Source organism: Octopus sinensis, linkage group LG27 (assembly GCF_006345805.1).
Source record: "Octopus sinensis linkage group LG27, ASM634580v1, whole genome shotgun sequence".
Taxonomy (NCBI): Eukaryota; Metazoa; Mollusca; class Cephalopoda; order Octopoda; family Octopodidae; genus Octopus; species Octopus sinensis.
The window spans coordinates 9,640,004-9,660,003 of NC_043023.1; the positions used below are offsets into that span (position 1 = coordinate 9,640,004).

General features: G+C 38.7%; 1 protein-coding gene across 1 annotated transcript in view; it reads left to right on the top strand.

Annotated features, from left to right (window-relative positions):
* LOC115224955 overlaps positions 1 to 20,000 on the top strand; it is an 86,689-nt gene that overhangs the window by 18,270 nt on the left and 48,419 nt on the right. Inside the window, exon 5 of the mRNA XM_036513865.1 lies at positions 17,194 to 17,265. Coding sequence (XP_036369758.1) covers positions 17,194 to 17,265 — 72 coding nt within the window. The remainder of the gene's footprint in view (positions 1 to 17,193; positions 17,266 to 20,000) is intronic.

Sequence of the window (20,000 nt, forward strand, 5' to 3'; positions counted from 1 at the left end):
AACAGGGACAGACGCAGGTATTAAGTCGATTACATCGACCCCAGTGCGTAACTGGTACTTAATTTATCGACCCCGAAAGTTTGAAAGGCAAAGTCGACCTCGGCGGAATTCGAACTCACAACGTAACGCAGACGAAATACCACAAAGCATTTCGCCCGGCGTGCTAACGTTTCTGCCAGCTCGCCGCCTTAGTTTTCCTCATACTGTTTCCTTAACAGCGCATTTCTATGTATTTCTCTTCCCATCCTTCTTCCTTAATAAAATAAAAGAATAGAAATTAGAAAAATAATAGATAAAAATATGAACATGATAAAGTATTTAATAACATTATCTGCTGCTAAAACTATAAATCATTTATGGAGCGCTACACAAAAGTTATGTATATCGAAAAGAGTCTAATTTACGAGAGAAGAAAAAATGCAAAATTATTAGTGTTGGGGAAAATGGTCTTACATATCAGAAATATTAAATTTCTAAATGTCTCAAAGAGAAATAAACGGTGGTGGAGCGATAGAGTGGTTGTATTCTGTCAACATAACGTGACAGTCCTGTAAGGGAATTACACCACCGCTGTTTAGCCCTAGGAAGCATCGAACGCTTCCTGTCGGCTTTGACACATTTCCTGAGTCCTCATATTTGTGAAGGGGAGACAAGCACCCCTACCAGCCATGATTCATACCTGAGGACATACTCTTTACTTTTCTACTTTTTACTTGTTTCAGTCATTTGACTGCGTCATGCTGGAGCACCGCCTTTATAATAGAAATGTTTTACGTAAATGATATGTTTAATTTGAATGTAAGGAGATGAATGCAATATTACGGAATGTTGTTAAAGTTATTGAAGGATATTTTATAAGACGGTTAATAAAATAAAAGAATAGAAATAAGAAAAATAATAGATAAAAATATGAACATGATAAAGTATTTAATAACATTATCTGCTGCTAAAACTATAAATCATTTATGGAGCGCTACACAAAAGTTATGTATATCGAAAAGAGTCTAATTTACGAGAGAAGGAAAAATGCAAAATTATTAGTGTAGGGGAGATAACTATTAAGGAAAAAGATGGTCTTACATATATATGCTAGTGTGTGTATATATATATATATATATATATATATATATACTTTTTACCTTTTACTTGTTTCAGTCATTTGACTGCGGCCATGCTGGAGCACTGCCTTTATTCGAGCAAATCGACCCCAGGACTTATTCTTGGGATATAAAGCCACTCCTGCGCATTATACTTATTCTATCGGTCTCTTTTCCCGAACCGCTATGTTATGGGGACGTAAATACACCACCATCGGTTGTTAAGGCGCACAAACACAAACACATACATACATATATATATATATACATATATATGACAGGCTTCTTTCAGTTTCCGTCAGCCAAATCCACTCACAAGGCATTGGTTGGCCCGAGGCTATAGTAGAAGACACTTGCCCAATGTGCCACTCAGTGGGACTGAACCCGGAACCATGTGGTTCGTAAGCAAGCTACTTACCACACAGCCACTCCTGCGCATATATTTATTTGTATAATTATACATATATATATATATATACAAACACACACACACACACACATATCTTTATATACCCTTTTACTTGTTTAGTCGAGCAAATCGACCCCGGGACTTATTCTTTGTAAGCCTGGTACTTGTTCTATCAGTTTCTTTTGCTGAACCGCTAAGTGACCAGCATACTCATAGCATTTTTACTCTTTTATTTGTTTCAGTCATTTGACTGTGGCCATGCTGGAGCACCGCCTTTAGTCGAGCAAATCGACCCCAGGACTTATTCTTTGTAAGCCTGGTACTTGTTCTATCAGTTTCTTTTGCTGAACCGCTAAGTGACCAGCATACTCATAGCATTTTTACTCTTTTACTTGTTTCAGTCATTTGACTGTGGCCATGCTGGAGCACCGCCTTTTGTCGAGCAAATCGACCCCGGGACTTATTCTTTGTAAGCCTGGTACTTATTCTATCGGTCTCTTTTGCCAAATCGTAAACATACCACCGTCGGTTGTTAAGCGATGTTGGGGGACAAACACAGACACACAAATACACACACACACACACATATATATATATATATATATATATATATATACACGACGGGCTTCTTTCAGTTTCCATCTACCAAATCCACTCACAAGGCTTTGGACGGCCCGAGGCTATAGTAGAAGACACTTGCCCAAGGTGCCACACAGTGAGAATGAACCCAGAACCACGTGCTTGGTAAGCAAGCTACTTACCACACAGCCACTCCTGCACCTTAGTTTATATATATATATATATATATATATATACTAAGAACAGTTAGGTGTGAAATTGGGGTAGTTCGAGTGAGGCACTCAACCAGAATACTGAGCTATGAACACTGTTGGGATAAAATCCAATCCCTAAAAACATCTGGTGTAGAAAATTCAACATGACAATCATACTGTAATCGGTATTAAAAATCAATAAAAAATCGGTATTAAAAATCCATGAAAGCGGCGAGCTGGCAGAAACGTTAGCGCGCCGGGCGAAATGTATAGCGGTATTTCGTCTGCCGTTACGTTCTGAGTTCAAATTCCGCCGAGGTCGACTTTGCCTTTCATCCTTTCGGGGTCGATTAAATAAGTACAGTTACGCACTGGGGTTGATATGATTGACTTAATCCGTTTGTCTGTCCTTGTTCGTCCTCTCTGTATTTAGCCCCTTGTGGGTAGTAAAGAAATAGGTATTAAAAATCCATATTGTAAAATGTTGTTGCAAATGATGATGGTAGGAAAACATTTGTAACTGATAATTAAAGATGTGTTAAGGAAATTACTTTGTCTTCTCAATTTCATTTATATATATATATGTATCCCTACGGACGAGGGATTACGTAAGTGATTCATTCGTTAATAGGCGAAACCGCCGGTCTGCGATTAATTCTTGTTTTTTATATAATTTTCATCTGTCTTGCCCGCATACTGTCCTGGTGTCCGCTGAATTTTTCTCTAGAGAACATTCTTTTCTTTGTAGTTTGATCGTAGGTGATCTACTTCTAGCATACGGCTGACCACCTAGTGGTTTTTAGCCCTTTAAATATATATATATATATATACATATATGTGCATACATGAGTACAGGACATCACCAACGTTGCAAGTAAAATGAATTACGTAAACAACGAGAAAAATGTTTCTCCCAGCGTTCACTACGAAGGCAGGCCATCCATAGCGGTAGATACTCCGCTGTTCAGTTCTGTTACAGCAAATTTGAAAATTTTAATAAAGGAAACTCTGGAAAAACATCTTTGGTAGATGTACATATTATTGACACTATGGAGCCTTCATTAACTTCTGAAGGGCAAATTTAAATTTGTCAAAGCGTCGTTTTCACGAAACCAAGATTTTGTTTGATACCGTATACGCAGATTTGACTTATATATATTTCTTTACTACCCACAAGGGGCTAAACATATAGGGGACAAACAAGGACAGACAAAGGAATTGAGTCGATTACATCGACCCCTGTGCGTAACTGGTACTTAATTTATCGACCCCGAAAGGATGAAATGCAAAGTCGACCTCGGCGGAATTTGAACTCGGAAATTAAAGGCAGACGAAATACGGCTACGCATTTCGCCCGGCGTGCTAACGATTTTGCCAGCTCGCTGCCTTAATATAAGACTTATATAGTCTTTAATGGAAGATGGGGGAAGATGAAGTTTCGTATAGTTCAGGGAAGACACTGTACAGCAAGTTGGTGTGGTTGGAATTGGCGGCAAACAGAATTTCATTAGCTTTAGCCTTGCATCAATATTCCCAGAAGTCTCTCAGCGGTCGCTGAATATTTAGTTCGTTGGCACGTAAAAAATTTATATTTTTTTCTGGCGCAGGAGTGGCTGTGTGGTAAGTAGCTTGCTAACCAACCACACGGTTGCGGGTTCAGTCCCACTGCGTGGCATCTTGGGCAAGTGTCTTCTGCTATAGCCCCGGGCCGACCAATGCCTTGTGAGTGGATTTGGTAGACGGAAACTGAAAGAAGCCTGTCTTATATATGTATATATATGTGTGTGTGTGTGTGTTTGTGTTTGTCCCCCTAGCATTGCTTGACAACCGATGCTGGTGCGTTTACGTCCCCGTCACTTAGCGGTTCGGCAAAAAGAGACCGATAGAATAAGTACTAAAAGGTGGTGCTCCAGCATGGCCGCAGTCAAATGACTGAAACAAGTGAAAGAGTAAAGAGTAAAGAGAGATAGCCACCTTTTTAGCGAGGGTGAGAGTGCTAGTTTACTTTCAACCTGATGACTTCCTTAAAGTTTTTCTTTAAAGCAGTCTTCATCTTTTCATTTGGTAATGCCAGTCACATCGGCATAAACGATCCATAAAGATTTCTTAAATTTCTTCCAGTCATTTTCATATTCCAGTCCCGTCAAGACTTATTTTGAAATCAGGATCTTTCAAGCGAACAAATACAGTAGCCTAAAATTTATATTCATCCGCCAATAATCAATACCACCCAGTAATTAATTACAAAAATAGTGGAGGCGCAATGGCCCAGTGGTTACGGCAGCGGACTCGCGGTTGTAGGATCGCGGTTTCGATTCCCAGACCGGGCGTTGTGAGTGTTTATTGAGCGAAAACACCTAGAGCTCCACGAGGCTCCGGGCAGGGGATGGTGGTGATCCCTGGTGTACTCTTTCACCACAACTTTCTCTCACTCTTTCTTCCTGTTTCTGTTGTACCTGTATTTCAAGGGGCCGGCCTTGTCACTCTCTGTGTCACGCTGAATATCCCCGAGAACTAAGTTAAGGGCACACGTGCCTGTGGAGTGCTCAGCCACTTACACGTTAATTTCACGAGCAGGCTGTTCCGTTGATTCGGATCAACCGGAACCCTCATCGTCGTAACCGACGGAGTGCTTCCACACAATTACAAAAATATGTTTAATAGCAAACAGAAATGGTTTGTGGTATATAAACTTTATAATAAAAATGTTTTACGTAAATGATATATTTAATTTTAATGTAAGGAGATGAGTGTAATATTACGGAATGTTGTTAAAGTTATTGAAGGATATTTTATAAGACGGTTAATAAAATAAAAGAATAGAAATAAGAAAAATAATAGATAAAAATATGAACATGATAAAGTATTTAATAACATTATCTGCTGCTAAAACTATAAATCATTTATGGAGCGCTACACCAAAGTTATGTATATCGAAACGAGTCTAATTTACGAGAGAAGAAAAAATGCAAAATTATTAGTGTTGGGGAAAATGGTCTTACATATCAGAAATATTAAATTTCTAAATGTCTCACAGAGAAATAAACGGTGGTGGAGCGATAGAGTGGTTGTATTCTGTCAACATAACGTGACAGTCCTGTAAGGGAATTACACCACCGCTGTTTAGCCCTAGGAAGCATCGAACGCTTCCTGTCGGCTTTGACACATTTCCTGAGTCCTCATATTTGTGAAGGGGAGGCAAGCACCCCCACCAGCCATGATTCATACCTGAGGACATACTCTTTACTTTTCTACTTTTTACTTGTTTCAGTCATTTGACTGCGTCATGCTGGAGCACCGCCTTTATAATAGAAATGTTTTACGTAAATGATATATTTAATTTTAATGTAAGGAGATGAGTGCAATATTACGGAATGTTGTTAAAGTTATTGAAGGATATTTTATAAGACGGTTTATAAAATAAAAAATAGAAATTAGAAAAATAATAGATAAAAATATGAACATGATAAAGTATTTAATAACATTATCTGCTGCTAAAACTATAAATCATTTCTGGAGCGCTACACAAAAGTTATGTATATCGAAAAGATATAGTAGATATGCAAAATTACTGGTGTTGGGGAGATAACTATTAAAGAAAAAGATGGTCTTACGTATATTTGTTATATATATCTCTTTTACTCTTTTACTTGTTTCAGTCATTTGACTGCGGCCATGCTGGAGCACCGCCTTTAGTCGAGCAAATCGACCCCAGGACTTATTCTTTGCAAGCCCAGTACTTATTCTATCGGTCTCTTTTTGCCGAACCGCTAAGTGACGGGGACGTAAACACACCAGTATCGTTTGTCAAGCAATGCTAGGGGGACAAACACAGACACACAAACACATACATATATATATATATATACATATATAAGACAGGCTTCTTTCAGTTTCCGTCTATCAAATCCACTCACAAGGCATTGGTCGGCCCGGGGCTATAGCAGAAGACACTTGCCCAAGGCACCATGCAGTGGGACTGAACCCGGAACCATGTGGTTGGTTAGCAAGCTACTTACCACACAGCCACTCCTGCGTAAGATTCTTACGTGTGATATATATAATCTTACGTGTGATATATATATATATATATATATATATATATAAATACTTTTACATATATACTTTAGACTTTTTACTTGTTTCAGTCATTTGACTGCGGCCATGCTGGAGTACCGCTTTTAATCGAGCAAATCGACCCGAGGACTTATACTTGGGAAGCCTAGTACTAATTCCATCGGCCTTCTTTTGCCGATCAGCTATGTTACGGGACGTAAACACACAAGCATCGGTTGTTAAGTGATGTTGGGAGGACAAACACAGACACACAAACACACACACACACACATACATATATACGACGGGATTCTTTCAGTTTCCGTCTACCAAATCCACTCACAAGGTTTTGGTCGGCCCGAAGCTATAGTAGAAGACACTTGCCCATGGTGCAACGCAGTGGGAATGAACCCGGAACCATGCGGTTCGTTAGCAAGCTACTTACCAGACAGCCACGCCTACGCCTATATATATATTGCATGTATGTATGTATGTATTCATGTACGTCTCTGTGTTTTCAAGTTCTCGCTTCTTCTCTATACATAAGCTCAGATATTTACTTTTGAAATGCAAATCGATAAATTCAACGATATTCCAAATGCAAGTTAGTTTCCCTTTTCGGAACTAGTATGAAGTAACATACATGTTTTGCACAAACAATATGTGGAAGCACTCCGTCGGTTACGACGATGAGGGCCCGGTTGATCCGATAAACGGAACAGCCTGCTCGTGAAATTAACGTGTAAGTGGCTGAGCACTCCGCAGACACGTGTACCCTTAACATAGTTCTCGGGGATATTCAGCGTGACACAGAGAGTGACAAGGCCGGCCCTTTGAAATACAGGTACAACAGAAACAGGAAGAAAGAGTGGGAGAAAGTTGTGGTGAAAGAGTACAGCAGGGATCACCACCATCCCCTGCCGGAGCCTCGTGGAACTTTAGGTGTTTTCGCTCAAAAAACACTCATAACGCCCGGTCTGGGAATCGAAACCGCGATCCTATGACCGCGAGTCCGCTGCCCTAACTACTGGGCCATTGTGCCTCCACACAAACAATATAGACTCTTGCAGACATTTTTGCACGTTTGACTTTCAATTCGATAATCGAGTCATTGAAAAGTTGCGACATAAATAGCACCATGATGTTCGCTATTCAAATTCGTTTTTTCTATCAGGTTCGCTCTTTGGTCAAAGAATTTAGCATTTACATAATTCAAATTAAAATGCCCGTCGGAATGCGAGGAAGTGTCTTTTCGAGCATTCAAATTCGGAATAAGTTTATTCAATTCAGCATTAATCTTACGTGTGATTTTACTCACATTCTTAGAAGTGAATGTTAAAAATGACATGCTTTTATCATTATGTTGTTATAGCTCCAAAGAGGCGCAATTGCCCGTTGGTTAGGGCAGCGGACTCGCGGTCGTAGGATCGCGGTTTCGATTCCCAGACCGGGCATTGTGAGTGTCTATTGAGCGAAAACACCTAAAGCTCCACGAGGCTCCGGTAGGGGATGGTGGTGATCCCTGGTGTACTCTTTCACCACAACTTTCTCTCACTCTTACTTCCTGTTTCTGTTGTACCTGTATTTCAAAGGGCCGGCCTTGTCACTCTCTGTGTCACGCTGAATATCCCCGAGAACTACGTTAAGGGTACGCGTGTCTGTGGAGTGCTCAGCCACTTACACGTTAATTTCACGAGCAGGCTGTTCCGTTGATCGGATCAACTGGAACCCTCATCGTCGTAACCGACGGAGTGCTTCCATCCAATCTTACGTGTGATTTTACTCACATTCTTAGAAGTGAATGTTAAAGATGACAATTTTAAATGACATGCTTTATCATTATGTTGTTATAGCTCCAAAGAAGAAATCAATTACTTGATTCTTTTGTCCACGAATGTCTTTTTAATCGCAACATTCATAACCGATCGATATCAATTGCGTTTTCTTTTTTTTTTATTTTACACCAACTTTAACTACATTCCGTAATATTACACTCATTTCTTACATTAAAATTAAACATATCATTTACGTAAAACATTTCTTTTATAAAGGCGGTGCTCCAGCATGACGCAGTCAAATGACTGAAACAAGTAAAAAGTAGAAAAGTAAAGAGTATGTCCTCAAGTATGAATCATGGCTGGTGGGGGTGCTTGCCTCCCCTTCACAAATATGAGGACTCAGGAAATGTGTCAAAGCCGACAGGAAGCGTTCGATGCTTCCTAGGGCTAAACAGCGGTGGTGTAATTCCCTTACAGGACTGTCACGTTATGTTGACAGAATACAACCACTCTATCGCTCCACCACCGTTTATTTCTCTTTGAGACATTTAGAAATTTAATATTTCTGATATGTAAGACCATTTTCCCCAACACTAATAATTTTGCATTTTTTCTTCTCTCGTAAATTAGACTCTTTTCGATATACATAACTTTGGTGTAGCGCTCCATAAATGATTTATAGTTTTAGCAGCAGATAATGTTATTAAATACTTTATCATGTTCATATTTTTATCTATTATTTTTCTTATTTCTATTCTTTTATTTTATTAACCGTCTTATAAAATATCCTTCAATAACTTTAACAACATTCCGTAATATTGCACTCATCTCCTTACATTAAAATTAAACATAGGCGCAGGAGTGGCTGTGTGGTAAGGAGCTTGCTTACCAACCACATGGTTCCGGGTTCAGTCCCACTGCGTGGCACCTTGGGCAAGTGTCTTCTGCTATAGCCTCGGGCCGACCAATGCCTTGTGAGTGGATTTGTTAGACGGAAAATGAAAGAAGCCTGTCGTATATATGTATATATATATATATATATATATATATATGTATGTGTGTGTGTGTATGTTTGTGTGTCTGTGTTTGTCCCCCTAGCATTGCTTGACAACCGATGCTGGTGTGTGTTTACGTCCCCGTCACTTAGCGGTTCGGCAAAAGAGACCGATAGAATAAGTACTGAGCTTACAAAGAATAAGTCCCGGGGTCGAGTTGCTCGATTAAAGGCGGTGCTCCAGCATGGCCGCAGTCAAATGACTGAAACAAGTAAAAGAGTAAAAGAGAAAGAGTATATCATTTACGTAAAACATTTTTATTATAAAGTTTATATACCACAAACCATTTATGTCCGACGACCCTCCATGTTTGTTTTCGTTGGCTTTCTTTGTATGTCTCCACTGTCCTGTTTTTGCTCCCAGTTTTGAACATCCATGAATCTTAAAATTTTTTTAGAATTTATGGGGGGGGGGAAGCTATGGTTGCAGACTCATGTTGTTGTCGAATACTCGAAATGAGAAGAAGATAAACAGCCGACAACCCACGAAGAGTCCTTTCTCTGTGTTAACTTGTTCTGTTTTCCATTCTTTTCTCGTTGTTTACGTGTTACACGTTATTTGCGCCGTTGGTGACATCATGTGCCCATATATGCATGTACATATATATATATATAAATCATTGATGCAATTTTATACCAATTGCTATTTTTACGTTTTTTATGTTACGATTATATTATACTTTAGTTTGATTTTAATTATTACTTACTACATATAATTCAATTGTTATTATTATTTTTATTGTTCAAGTGAAAGTATCTGACATAAAATAGAGAAATGTTTTTGTTTCACTTTTAACATGTAATACTGAAATAGTGGAGAAGATATGATATTGCTATGGGCTCGCTCTAGGCAAGAAGTTGAACATTTTTTTTGCCCATGAAACTACATGGGCCCTAAGTAAGGCATGTGTAAAATTTGAATGAAATCGGTTGTGTAGTTCTCAAGTTTTAGGGAAACACACAGACAGACAGACAGACAGACACACATTCTCAGTTTTATATATATAAAGATATATATATGTCCCAATGTGTTGCCCTCTAAGCAAAATGGCTTTTTCTGTTATATATATATATATATATATATATATATATATATATATATATATATATATATATATTGGTAAAAACGGTAAGATAACAAAAGAAAGAAAGAGACCTCAATATTATGTAAATAAAGGAATTTATCTGTAAAATAATATGTGACAATTATTCGGTAGCCAAGATAAAACTCTGAGTTTCAGATGCCGAGGTGGAAATCCACAACACCATCTCTTCGGTTATCTGGCCAGATTTCCACCTCGGCATCCGAAACTCAGAATTTTAACTTTATATATATATATATATATATATATATATATATATATATATATATATATATATATATATATATATATATATATATGTATGTATATATGCATAATATGTATTTATATAATTGAACGAAACGCATCTATTTCGAAGTAACTTTATCATCACGTTTTCGATGCCACTCCCTGCTCTAGAGTGTTTTCCTCCTCCATCCTTCTCAAATTCCTTTTTTGATTCATCACTCCGTAACACTTATATATATATATATCGGTGAGACCTTAAATTTTAAACGGCGGTGCATCAGCATGGCCGCAGCTCTGAGCTGAAACAAGAAAAACAAGAAAAACGATCGTTATTTAAATACCGATCTTATCAGGTGACCAGCATGGGAATAAAAACCTTCAAAGGTAATAAATTATTATTAACATTTTTTTTTGCTAGTTTACTTTGTCTCTTTGTCTTCTCTCCTGGAGCTATATGAACATTAAATGTGGTTTTAGAGTCAAGTTTTATCCGCTATTTCCAGCGTGGTGGTATCTCTTAGATACCCTAAATTATAATTACACACACACACACACACACATACATATGCCTTATTATTTTAATGCCTTATTATTTAACAAACTCACCGGTAAAGCTTCCGGTCATTTACTTACTTATTTTTCTAAAATCTCCGTTGCGTTTTGAAAGCTTTTCACTAATTGTTGTTGAATCTGAGTCCAAACTTTACCAGTGAGTATGTTAAATAATAAGTCACGAAAAGTGAACGACTCTCCCCAGACACAGCAACATAAATGCATACACACACGCCTATATTTGTATATATATATATACATATATATATATATATATATATATATATATATATATATATATACATGTGTGTGTGTGTGTGTGTGTGTGTATTTATATGTATATGTATAAATGTATGTGCGTAAGTATATATGTAAGTATGTATTACGTAGTAAGTTTCCAAAAATGGTTAAGAGGGATATAAAATACTAGCGGGTACCATGTTCACTCTAAACGGTTGAGAATGCTAGTTAACCGTGATGAATGTAAATGAAGTCCAGTTGGTTAAATCTTTATATATAAAAGAGAAGTTGTGTGTCTGTCTCCTACGATTTAGATTCCTAACTACTCCCACATTTTGTGGTGCAGTGTAACCAAAAGCGGGTATCTTATAGTCGTGATTCATATCGAGCCGTTCTGGGTATTAGCGCGCGTCTACGATGAGTCTACGATTTTAAAAATAATTTACCATAATTTTTTCCATTTTAATGCATTTTTTTCGCTAAGGGAAGTAACTCTCTAAAAATGTCTACGATGAGTCAACGATTTAAAGAAAAATTTACAATAATTTTTTTCCATTTTTAATGCATTTTTTTGCTATTTTTTGGCTATAACTCTCTAAAAATGCTTATATAGTTATTTCCCTTACAAACCCGAGCAACGCCGGGCGATACTGCAAGTTCAATATAATCGATTAATCCTCACTTGTGTAAATCCAGATGTCCTGATAAAAACTGTATAGTTTCGGAGGGAAATGTATTAAGATGTGTTCACGAATCGGAGTATGCTCTCTCTCTTTTACTCTTTTACTTGTTTCAGTCATTTGACTGCGGCCATGCTGGAGCACCGCCTTTAATCGAGCAACTCGACCCCGGGACTCATTCTTTTGTAAGCCCAGTACTTATTCTATCGGTCTCTTTTTGCCGAACCGCTAAGTGACGGGGACGTAAACACACCAGAATCGGTTGTCAATACTAGGGGGACAAACACAGACACACAAACACACACACATAAATATATATATATATAATATATATATATATATATATATATATATATATTGTTATATTTCGGAATGGTCATAAAAAATCTTGCACAACAAATATTTAAACGTACTATATATATATATATATATATATATATATATATATACACATATATACGACGGTCTTCTTACAGTTTCCGTCTACCAATTCCACTCAAAAGGCTTTGGTCGGCCCGAGGCTATAGCAGAAGACACTTGCCCAAGGTGCCACGCAATGGGACTGAACCCGGAACCATGTGGTTGGTAAACAAGCTACTTACCACACAGCCACTGCTGCGCCTTTAAGAGATTTAGATAACCGGATGATTCGTTCTACTAAAATTAAAATTAGAAATAAATGAATAATAACAAATAAAAAATTGAAATCGAAGACTATGTTGATTAAAACTAATTATAAGAAAAATATTGAATTAATTTTAAAATTAACAAATACATAATAGATCGATAGTTTATTGATAAGATTAACATCAACAAATCAATAAGTGACTTTATACATTTGGAAGAAATAAGAATTTTATTCTGCATTGATGAAACGGTATCCGAGAATAGGAATTAAGAACTGTGAGAATGTTCAAGGCGCAGCAGTGGCTGTGGGGTAAGTAGCTTGCTTACCAACCACATGGTTCCGGGTTCAGTCCCACTGCGTGGCACCTTGGGCAAGTGTCTTCTACTATAGTAGCGGGCCGACCAAAGCCTTGTGAGTGGATTTGGTAGATGGAAACTGAAAGAAGCCTGTCGTATATATGTATATATATATATATATATGTGTGTGTGTGTGTGTGTGTGTGTGTGTGTGTGTGTGTGTGTTTGTCTCCCTAGCATTGCTTGACAACCGATGCTGGTGTGTTTATGTTCCCATCACTTAGCGGTTCGGCAAAAGCGACCAATAGAATAAGTACTGGGCTTACGAAGAATAAGTCCCGGGGTCGATTTGCTCGACTAAAGGCGGTGCTTCAGCATGGCCGCAGTCAAATGACTGAAACAAGTAAAGAGAGAAAAGAGTATAGTCCTAATTTGAGACAGTAGGTTGAAATAAATTCCTAACTGGCCAGGGTAAAAGTTTAGTAGATATATGACTATTTTTAGTAACAGTAACACCACACAAAGGAATAATTTTGCTTGAATACGTACTCTCTTTAGATGATAACCAGCAGACGCTAAAATCAGATGATGCCTCTGCACACCTATTTGCAGCGAAAAGCTGCGTGGATCCTGATAAAGAAAGATGTGATTAAATCTGGGAAGCACTCCGTCGGTTACAATGACGAGGGTTCCGGTTGATCCGATCAACGGAACAGCCTGCTCGTGAAATTAACACTAACCACTTAACCAAGTGCCATCACTGGCCAAATGGAAAAATGCAAAGTCGAGCACCGCAAACATTATATGTAATATTTAGAGATAGTGGAAGAAATTTGGAAAGAGCTTATAGCCTGGGTTCTTACAAGATGAAATATATTTTAAATGATGGAAGCACTCCGTCGGTTACGACGACGAGGGTTCCGGTTGATCCGATCAACGGAACAGCCTGCTCGTGAAATTAACGTGTTAGTGGCTGAGCACTCCACAGACACGTGTACCCTTAACATAGTTCTCGGGGATATTCAGCGTGACACAGAGAGTGACAAGGCCGGCTCTTTGAAATACAGGTACAACAGAAACAGGAAGTAAGAGTGAGAGAAAGTTGTGGTGAAAGAGTACAGCAGTGATCACCACCATCCCTGCCGGAGCCTCGTGGAGCTTTTAGGTGTTTTCGCTCAATAAACGTGTAAGTGGCTGAGCACTCCACAGAGACGTGCACCCATAACATAGTTCTCGGGGATATTCAGCGTGACACAGAGAGTGACAAGGCCGGCCCTTTGAAATACAGGTACAACAGAAACAGGAAGTAAGAGTGGGAGAAAGAGTGGTGAAAGAGTACAGCAGGGATCACCACCATCCCCTGCCGGAGCGTCGTGGAGCTTTAGGTGTTTTCGTTCAATAAACACTCACAACGCCCGGTCTGGGAATCGAAACCGCGATCGTACGACTGCGAGTCCGCTGCCCTAACCACTGGGCCATTACGCCTCCACTACTCTCTTTAGATGATAACCAGCAGACACTAAAATCAGATGATGCCTCTGCGCACCTATTTGCAGCGAAAAGCTGCGTGGATCCTGATAAAGAAAGATGTGATTAAATCTATATATATAAAACTCAACTTGTGTGTCTGTGTGTTTAACTTCCCGGCACATCTCCTCCTAGCCAACAAGTCGTAGAACTACCAAAAATGAGTCACTTAAAGTTTACGGAATGGAAATTGAACTGCGCTATTTCTGTTCCGAAATTCATCTCGCAAGTACAAAAATCGATAATGTGTTTGTTTAGGCCTTATCCCATGCATTGAACAGTGAACTTTACCCAGTCAGCTGTTTGACGTGAACTGTGTTCACCACGCGTGCAAGCATGCGTAAATTGCATGAAAAATATAAAATCAAGATATCAAAACGAATCGCCGTAAACATTGTAGAAATTCGGCAAAGAAATGAATTTTCGGGATGTAGCCTGGAGGGCTTTTTCGTATTAATCGTTGGGACTTTGTGAACACATACCAATTGTTTCCATAACATTTTTAACGCTTTGAATTAAATGTGACCATTTTACGTTGAGTCTGCAGTTTGAATCACTTTAACCAAATTTTAGCAGGCCGGATTTTTAATCATCACGATACATCGCCAGCGACTCCCCGAAACTCTCCCCTGAAATCCCCGTTGAGCCGGGCAATACTGCTAGTCTCTCTCTATATAAACGGCAGTTTGTCTGTCTGCGTGTCTGTTAGGTTGTACCCTCACCCTGACCACGGCTTTCAACCGATTCTGATGAAACTTGACACACACATAGCCCAATGTCATAATTCAAAACTAACGCAGCGAAAATTTTGAAAAGTTCCCCCAGTTCTGAAAAAAATCGATAAATTCGACATGGGGTCGAGAATCAGAAACACAAACCACAGACTGTCTAGGGGACGCAACTCGACCTTTTTAACCCTCAAAAAAAATTTACCATAATTTTTTTCCCATTTTTTTGCTAGTTTTTGGCTATAACTCTCTAAAAGTGCTTTATAGTTATTTCCCTTACAAACCCGAGCAACGCCGGGCGATACTGCTAGTGTATAATAAAACTTACATGTGTAAAGCTCTGTTCTACTGACTTTTATTTATTTCATTATTGGTTTCACATAGAATCCTTATCTGTTTTATATCGTATCTTTATCTGTTTCATGTAGTATTCTAGATCCCTTCCTCGCTAGTCTTCTCCTTTGTATCCTCCTTATTGTTTATCTTTTCTATTTTTATATTTCTTACATTGTGTGAGCTTAGCCGTGTGGTTACTTCGTTAATCTGAACTCTATGTGAATTCTTCCTACCTTGAAACCACTGGCGCTGTCTAACACGCTATTTTTGAAGGCGCATGGCTCAGTGGTAAGAGCGTCGAGCTTACGATCGTGAGGTTGTGAGCTCGAATCCCGGACCGGGCTGCGTGTTGTGTTCTTGAGCAAGACACTTTATTTCACGTTGCTCCAGTTCACTCAGCCGTAGAAATGAGTTGCGACGTCACGAGTGCCAAGCTGTATCGGCCCCTTTGCCTTTCCCTTGGATAACATCAGTGGCGTGGAGAGGGGAGGCCGGTATGCATGGGCGACTGCTGGTCTTCCATAAACAACCATGCCCAGACTTGTGACTAGGAGGGTAACTTTCTAGGTGCAAACCCATGGTCAGTGTCGTGACCGAAGGGGGTCCCGGACATCTGAGGCATCATAGCCATTGTGTTGGTGATCATGAAAACCCCTCTCATCAATATAACCATATCATTCCCCTTCATCATCCTTATTACCCTCATCCTCGGAAACAGCATCACTCATCCCTCATTTTCTTAATCTTCGCCCATCATTTTCCTCATGATCTTCATTGGATTTTTCACGTGTACCCCTTTATCTCATTTTCGTTTAGAAACGCACAAAAATCTGACAAACAAAAACGAAATATATAAATGTGTGTGTGTGTGTGTGTGTGTGTATGTGTGTGTGTATGTGTGTGTATTTGTGTGTGTATGTGTGTATGTGTATGTGTGTGTGTATGTGTGTATGTGTATGTGTGTGTGTGTATGTGTGTGTTTGTGTATGTGTGTGTGTATGTGTGTATGTGTATGTGTGTGTGTGTATGTGTGTGTGTGTGTATGTGTGTGTGTGTGTGTATGTGTGTGTGTATGTGTGTGTATGTGTGTGTGTATGCGTGTATGTGTGTATGTGTGTGTGTGTATGTGTGTATGTGTGTGTGTGTGTGTGTGTGTGTGTGTGTAATTATAATTTTGGACTGAGATTCAACAACAATTATTGAAAAGCTTTCAAAACGCAACGGAGATTTTAGAAAAATAAGTAAGTAAATGACAGGAAGCTTTACCGGTGAGTGTGTTAAATAATAAGGCATTAAAATAATAAGGCATATGTATGTGTGTGTGTGTGTGTGTGTGTCTGTGTGTGTGTGTGTAATTATAATTTTGGACTCAGATTCAACAACAATTATTGAAAAGCTTTCAAAACGCAACGGAGATTTTAGAAAAATAAGTAAGTAAATGACCGGAAGCTTTACCGGTGAGTGTGTTAAATAATAAGGCATTAAAATAATAAGGCATATGTATGTGTGTGTGTGTGTGTGTGTGTGTAATTATAATTTAGGGTATCTAAGAGATACCACCACGCTGGAAATAGCAGTCAAAACTTGACTCTAAAACCACATTAAATGTTCATACAGCACCAGGAGAGAAGACAAAGAGACAAAATATATAATATTTTATCACAAATAGCTTCTATATTCGGTATCAATACTCTTTTTTTTCTTACAGAGATCTATCCTACAATGACATTACGAATATTAAAAAGGGGACATTCAAAGACCTTTGCTGTTTACAAGAGTTGTAAGTTTGATCAGTCCTGCTGATACTGTTTCTTTACTCTTTTTTACTCTTTACTCTTTTACTTGTTTCAGTCATTTGACTGCGGCCATGCTGGAGCACCGCCTTTAATCGAGCAACTCGACCCCGGGACTTATTCTTTTGTAAGCCCAGTACTTATTCTATCGGTCTCTTTTGCCGAACCGCTAAGTAACGGGGACATAAACACACCAACATCGGTTGTCAAGCAATGCTAGGGGGACAAACACAGACACACAAACACACACACACACACATATATATATACATATATACGACGGGCTTCTTTCAGTTTCCGTCTACCAAATCCACTCACAAGGCTTTGGTCGGCCTGATGCTATAGTAGAAGATACTTGCCCAAGGTGCCACGCAGTGGGACTGAACCCGGAACCATGTGGTTGGTAAGCAAGCTACTTACCACACAGCCACTCCTGCGCCTATGAATGTATATTCCAAAAATCTTTCTTGTCTTCCCATCTCTGCTGCACTCTCTCTTTTCCCTTCCCTAATCCACAGAGCCTCTCTAGTTGTGAGTGTGTACGTGATTATGAACGAATATAAATATGAGGTCTACATCAGTGTTTATTATATGTTTATGTAAGTGAATGTACATATGCATGTTTGTGTACCTGTGTGTATAATTACATACCCCCTAGGAGGCGCAATGGCCCAGTGGTTAGGGCAGCGGACTCGCGGTCGTAGGATCGCGGTTTCGATTCCCAGACCGGGCGTTGTGAGTGTTTATTGAGCGAAAACACCTAAAGCTCCACGAGGCTCCGGCAGGGATGGTGGTGATCCCTGCTGTACTCTTTCACCACAACTTTCTCTCACTCTTACTTCCTGTTTCTGTTGTTCCTGTATTTCAAAGGGCCAGCCTTGTCACTCTCTGTGTCACGCTGAATATCCCCGAGAACTACGTTAAGGGTACACGTGTCTGTGGAGTGCTCAGTCACTTACACGTTAATTTCACGAGCAGGCTGTTCCGTTGATTCGGATCAACCGGAACCCTCGTCGTCGTAACCGACGGAGTGCTTCCTTCCTATGTACTCCCGAAAAAGCATTCTGACGTAGAGTTAAATATAGAATAGACATATTGTGTAACACTTTTAGTGAGAAAAGCTCGTTGTTCAATTCACGCTGGAAATGTTTTGAAGCTAGAAAAGAACAATGTGGAGGACTACATCGTATATGCTGGCAGAGTTAATAGGGGATATGAAAAGTCACAAGCTGGAGAAATTAACGCCAGATATGTTCAAGTGCCTGATGCACAAGGGTTAACTGCAGAGAAAGCCGCAGAAGTACGAAGAAGAATTCTCGCTAAGCTGGAACAAAACCAAGCTATAACCTTACAACCAGTATCAGAAGGGTATCTGAGAGGATAAGAGAATATGGTATCAAGTTAACACAAGAAAAATGCGAGTTCTATTTATCTTGGACAAGTCGATAAAAAATTATGGGTCCAGATGAAAGTAGTGTTCATCACTACGCGGATGATATAATGAAACCGGGTATATTGGGGCAATTAAATCTAGCCACATGTAAACGGAAGTGAGGTGGGAAGGGAGAGAGGTGAGGTAACACACTTTATTATTAACATACTAATAGTTATGTTTGAAAGACAGGGATAGGAGGTGAAAAATAATAGAGCGGTCAGTAGTGGTTAAACACCTAAGAACTGGACGAAAGACCCATCACTCACCTATTGATCTGCGAACTATATGTATGTACATGCATATATAATTTTTGTATGATGTAAAAGAATAATATCCCTTTATATATGTATATGTATTTATGGATGCTTTTGCGCATGCATGTATATGCATGTGCATGTATTTGGTACCTGTGTGTATATATATGTATGTAGATTTAGACTAAAGTTTTGATTTTCGCTGTATGATATATGAATATAATGACATTGTATATTGTTTTGCATTATTTTATTATATTGAATTAATTAATTTACTGGCACCCCCCCCCATATGCATCTGTCTATATATTAGGTTAAGCTATATTATATATTGTATATTTAATATGTAATATAATATATTATATTTTATTATGTTGTGTTACACTGTATTATATTATACTATATTTCATGTGGTATTTTCCATCTACTATGTATCGTGAATAGCAGAATGCACATGTTCCTTTATTGGTATTAATAATAATAATAATAATAATAATAATAATAATAATAATAATAATAGATGCCGCAAGGGCTCATATGGCTGTAAAGATCAACTAATGATTAATAAAGCCGTAACTGAAGACAGCCACAGAAAGAAGAAAGGCCTCAGTATGGCCTTGATTGACTACAAAAAGGCGTTTGATAGCATCCCCCACACATGGATCCTCGAAACACTAGCCATTAACAAAGTAGCACCAACAATCATAAAATACATAGAGCACTCTATGAATAAATGGCAAACAGTCCTACACCTCCAAACAAAAGAGGGACTCATGAAAACCAAAGACATACACATTAGAAGAGGAATATTCCAGGGAGACACGCTCTCTCCACTCCTTTTCTGTTTGGCACTGTCACCTCTATCTGATATGCTAAATAGAACTGGATGCGGATATAAATGTTACGGCAAAACGATCAGCCACCTTTTATATATGGATGACCTAAAACTATACGCTGCAAATGACAAACAGCTGGAAACACTATTAAAGACAGTTCATGGATTTACCAAAGAAATAGATATGAAATTTGGATT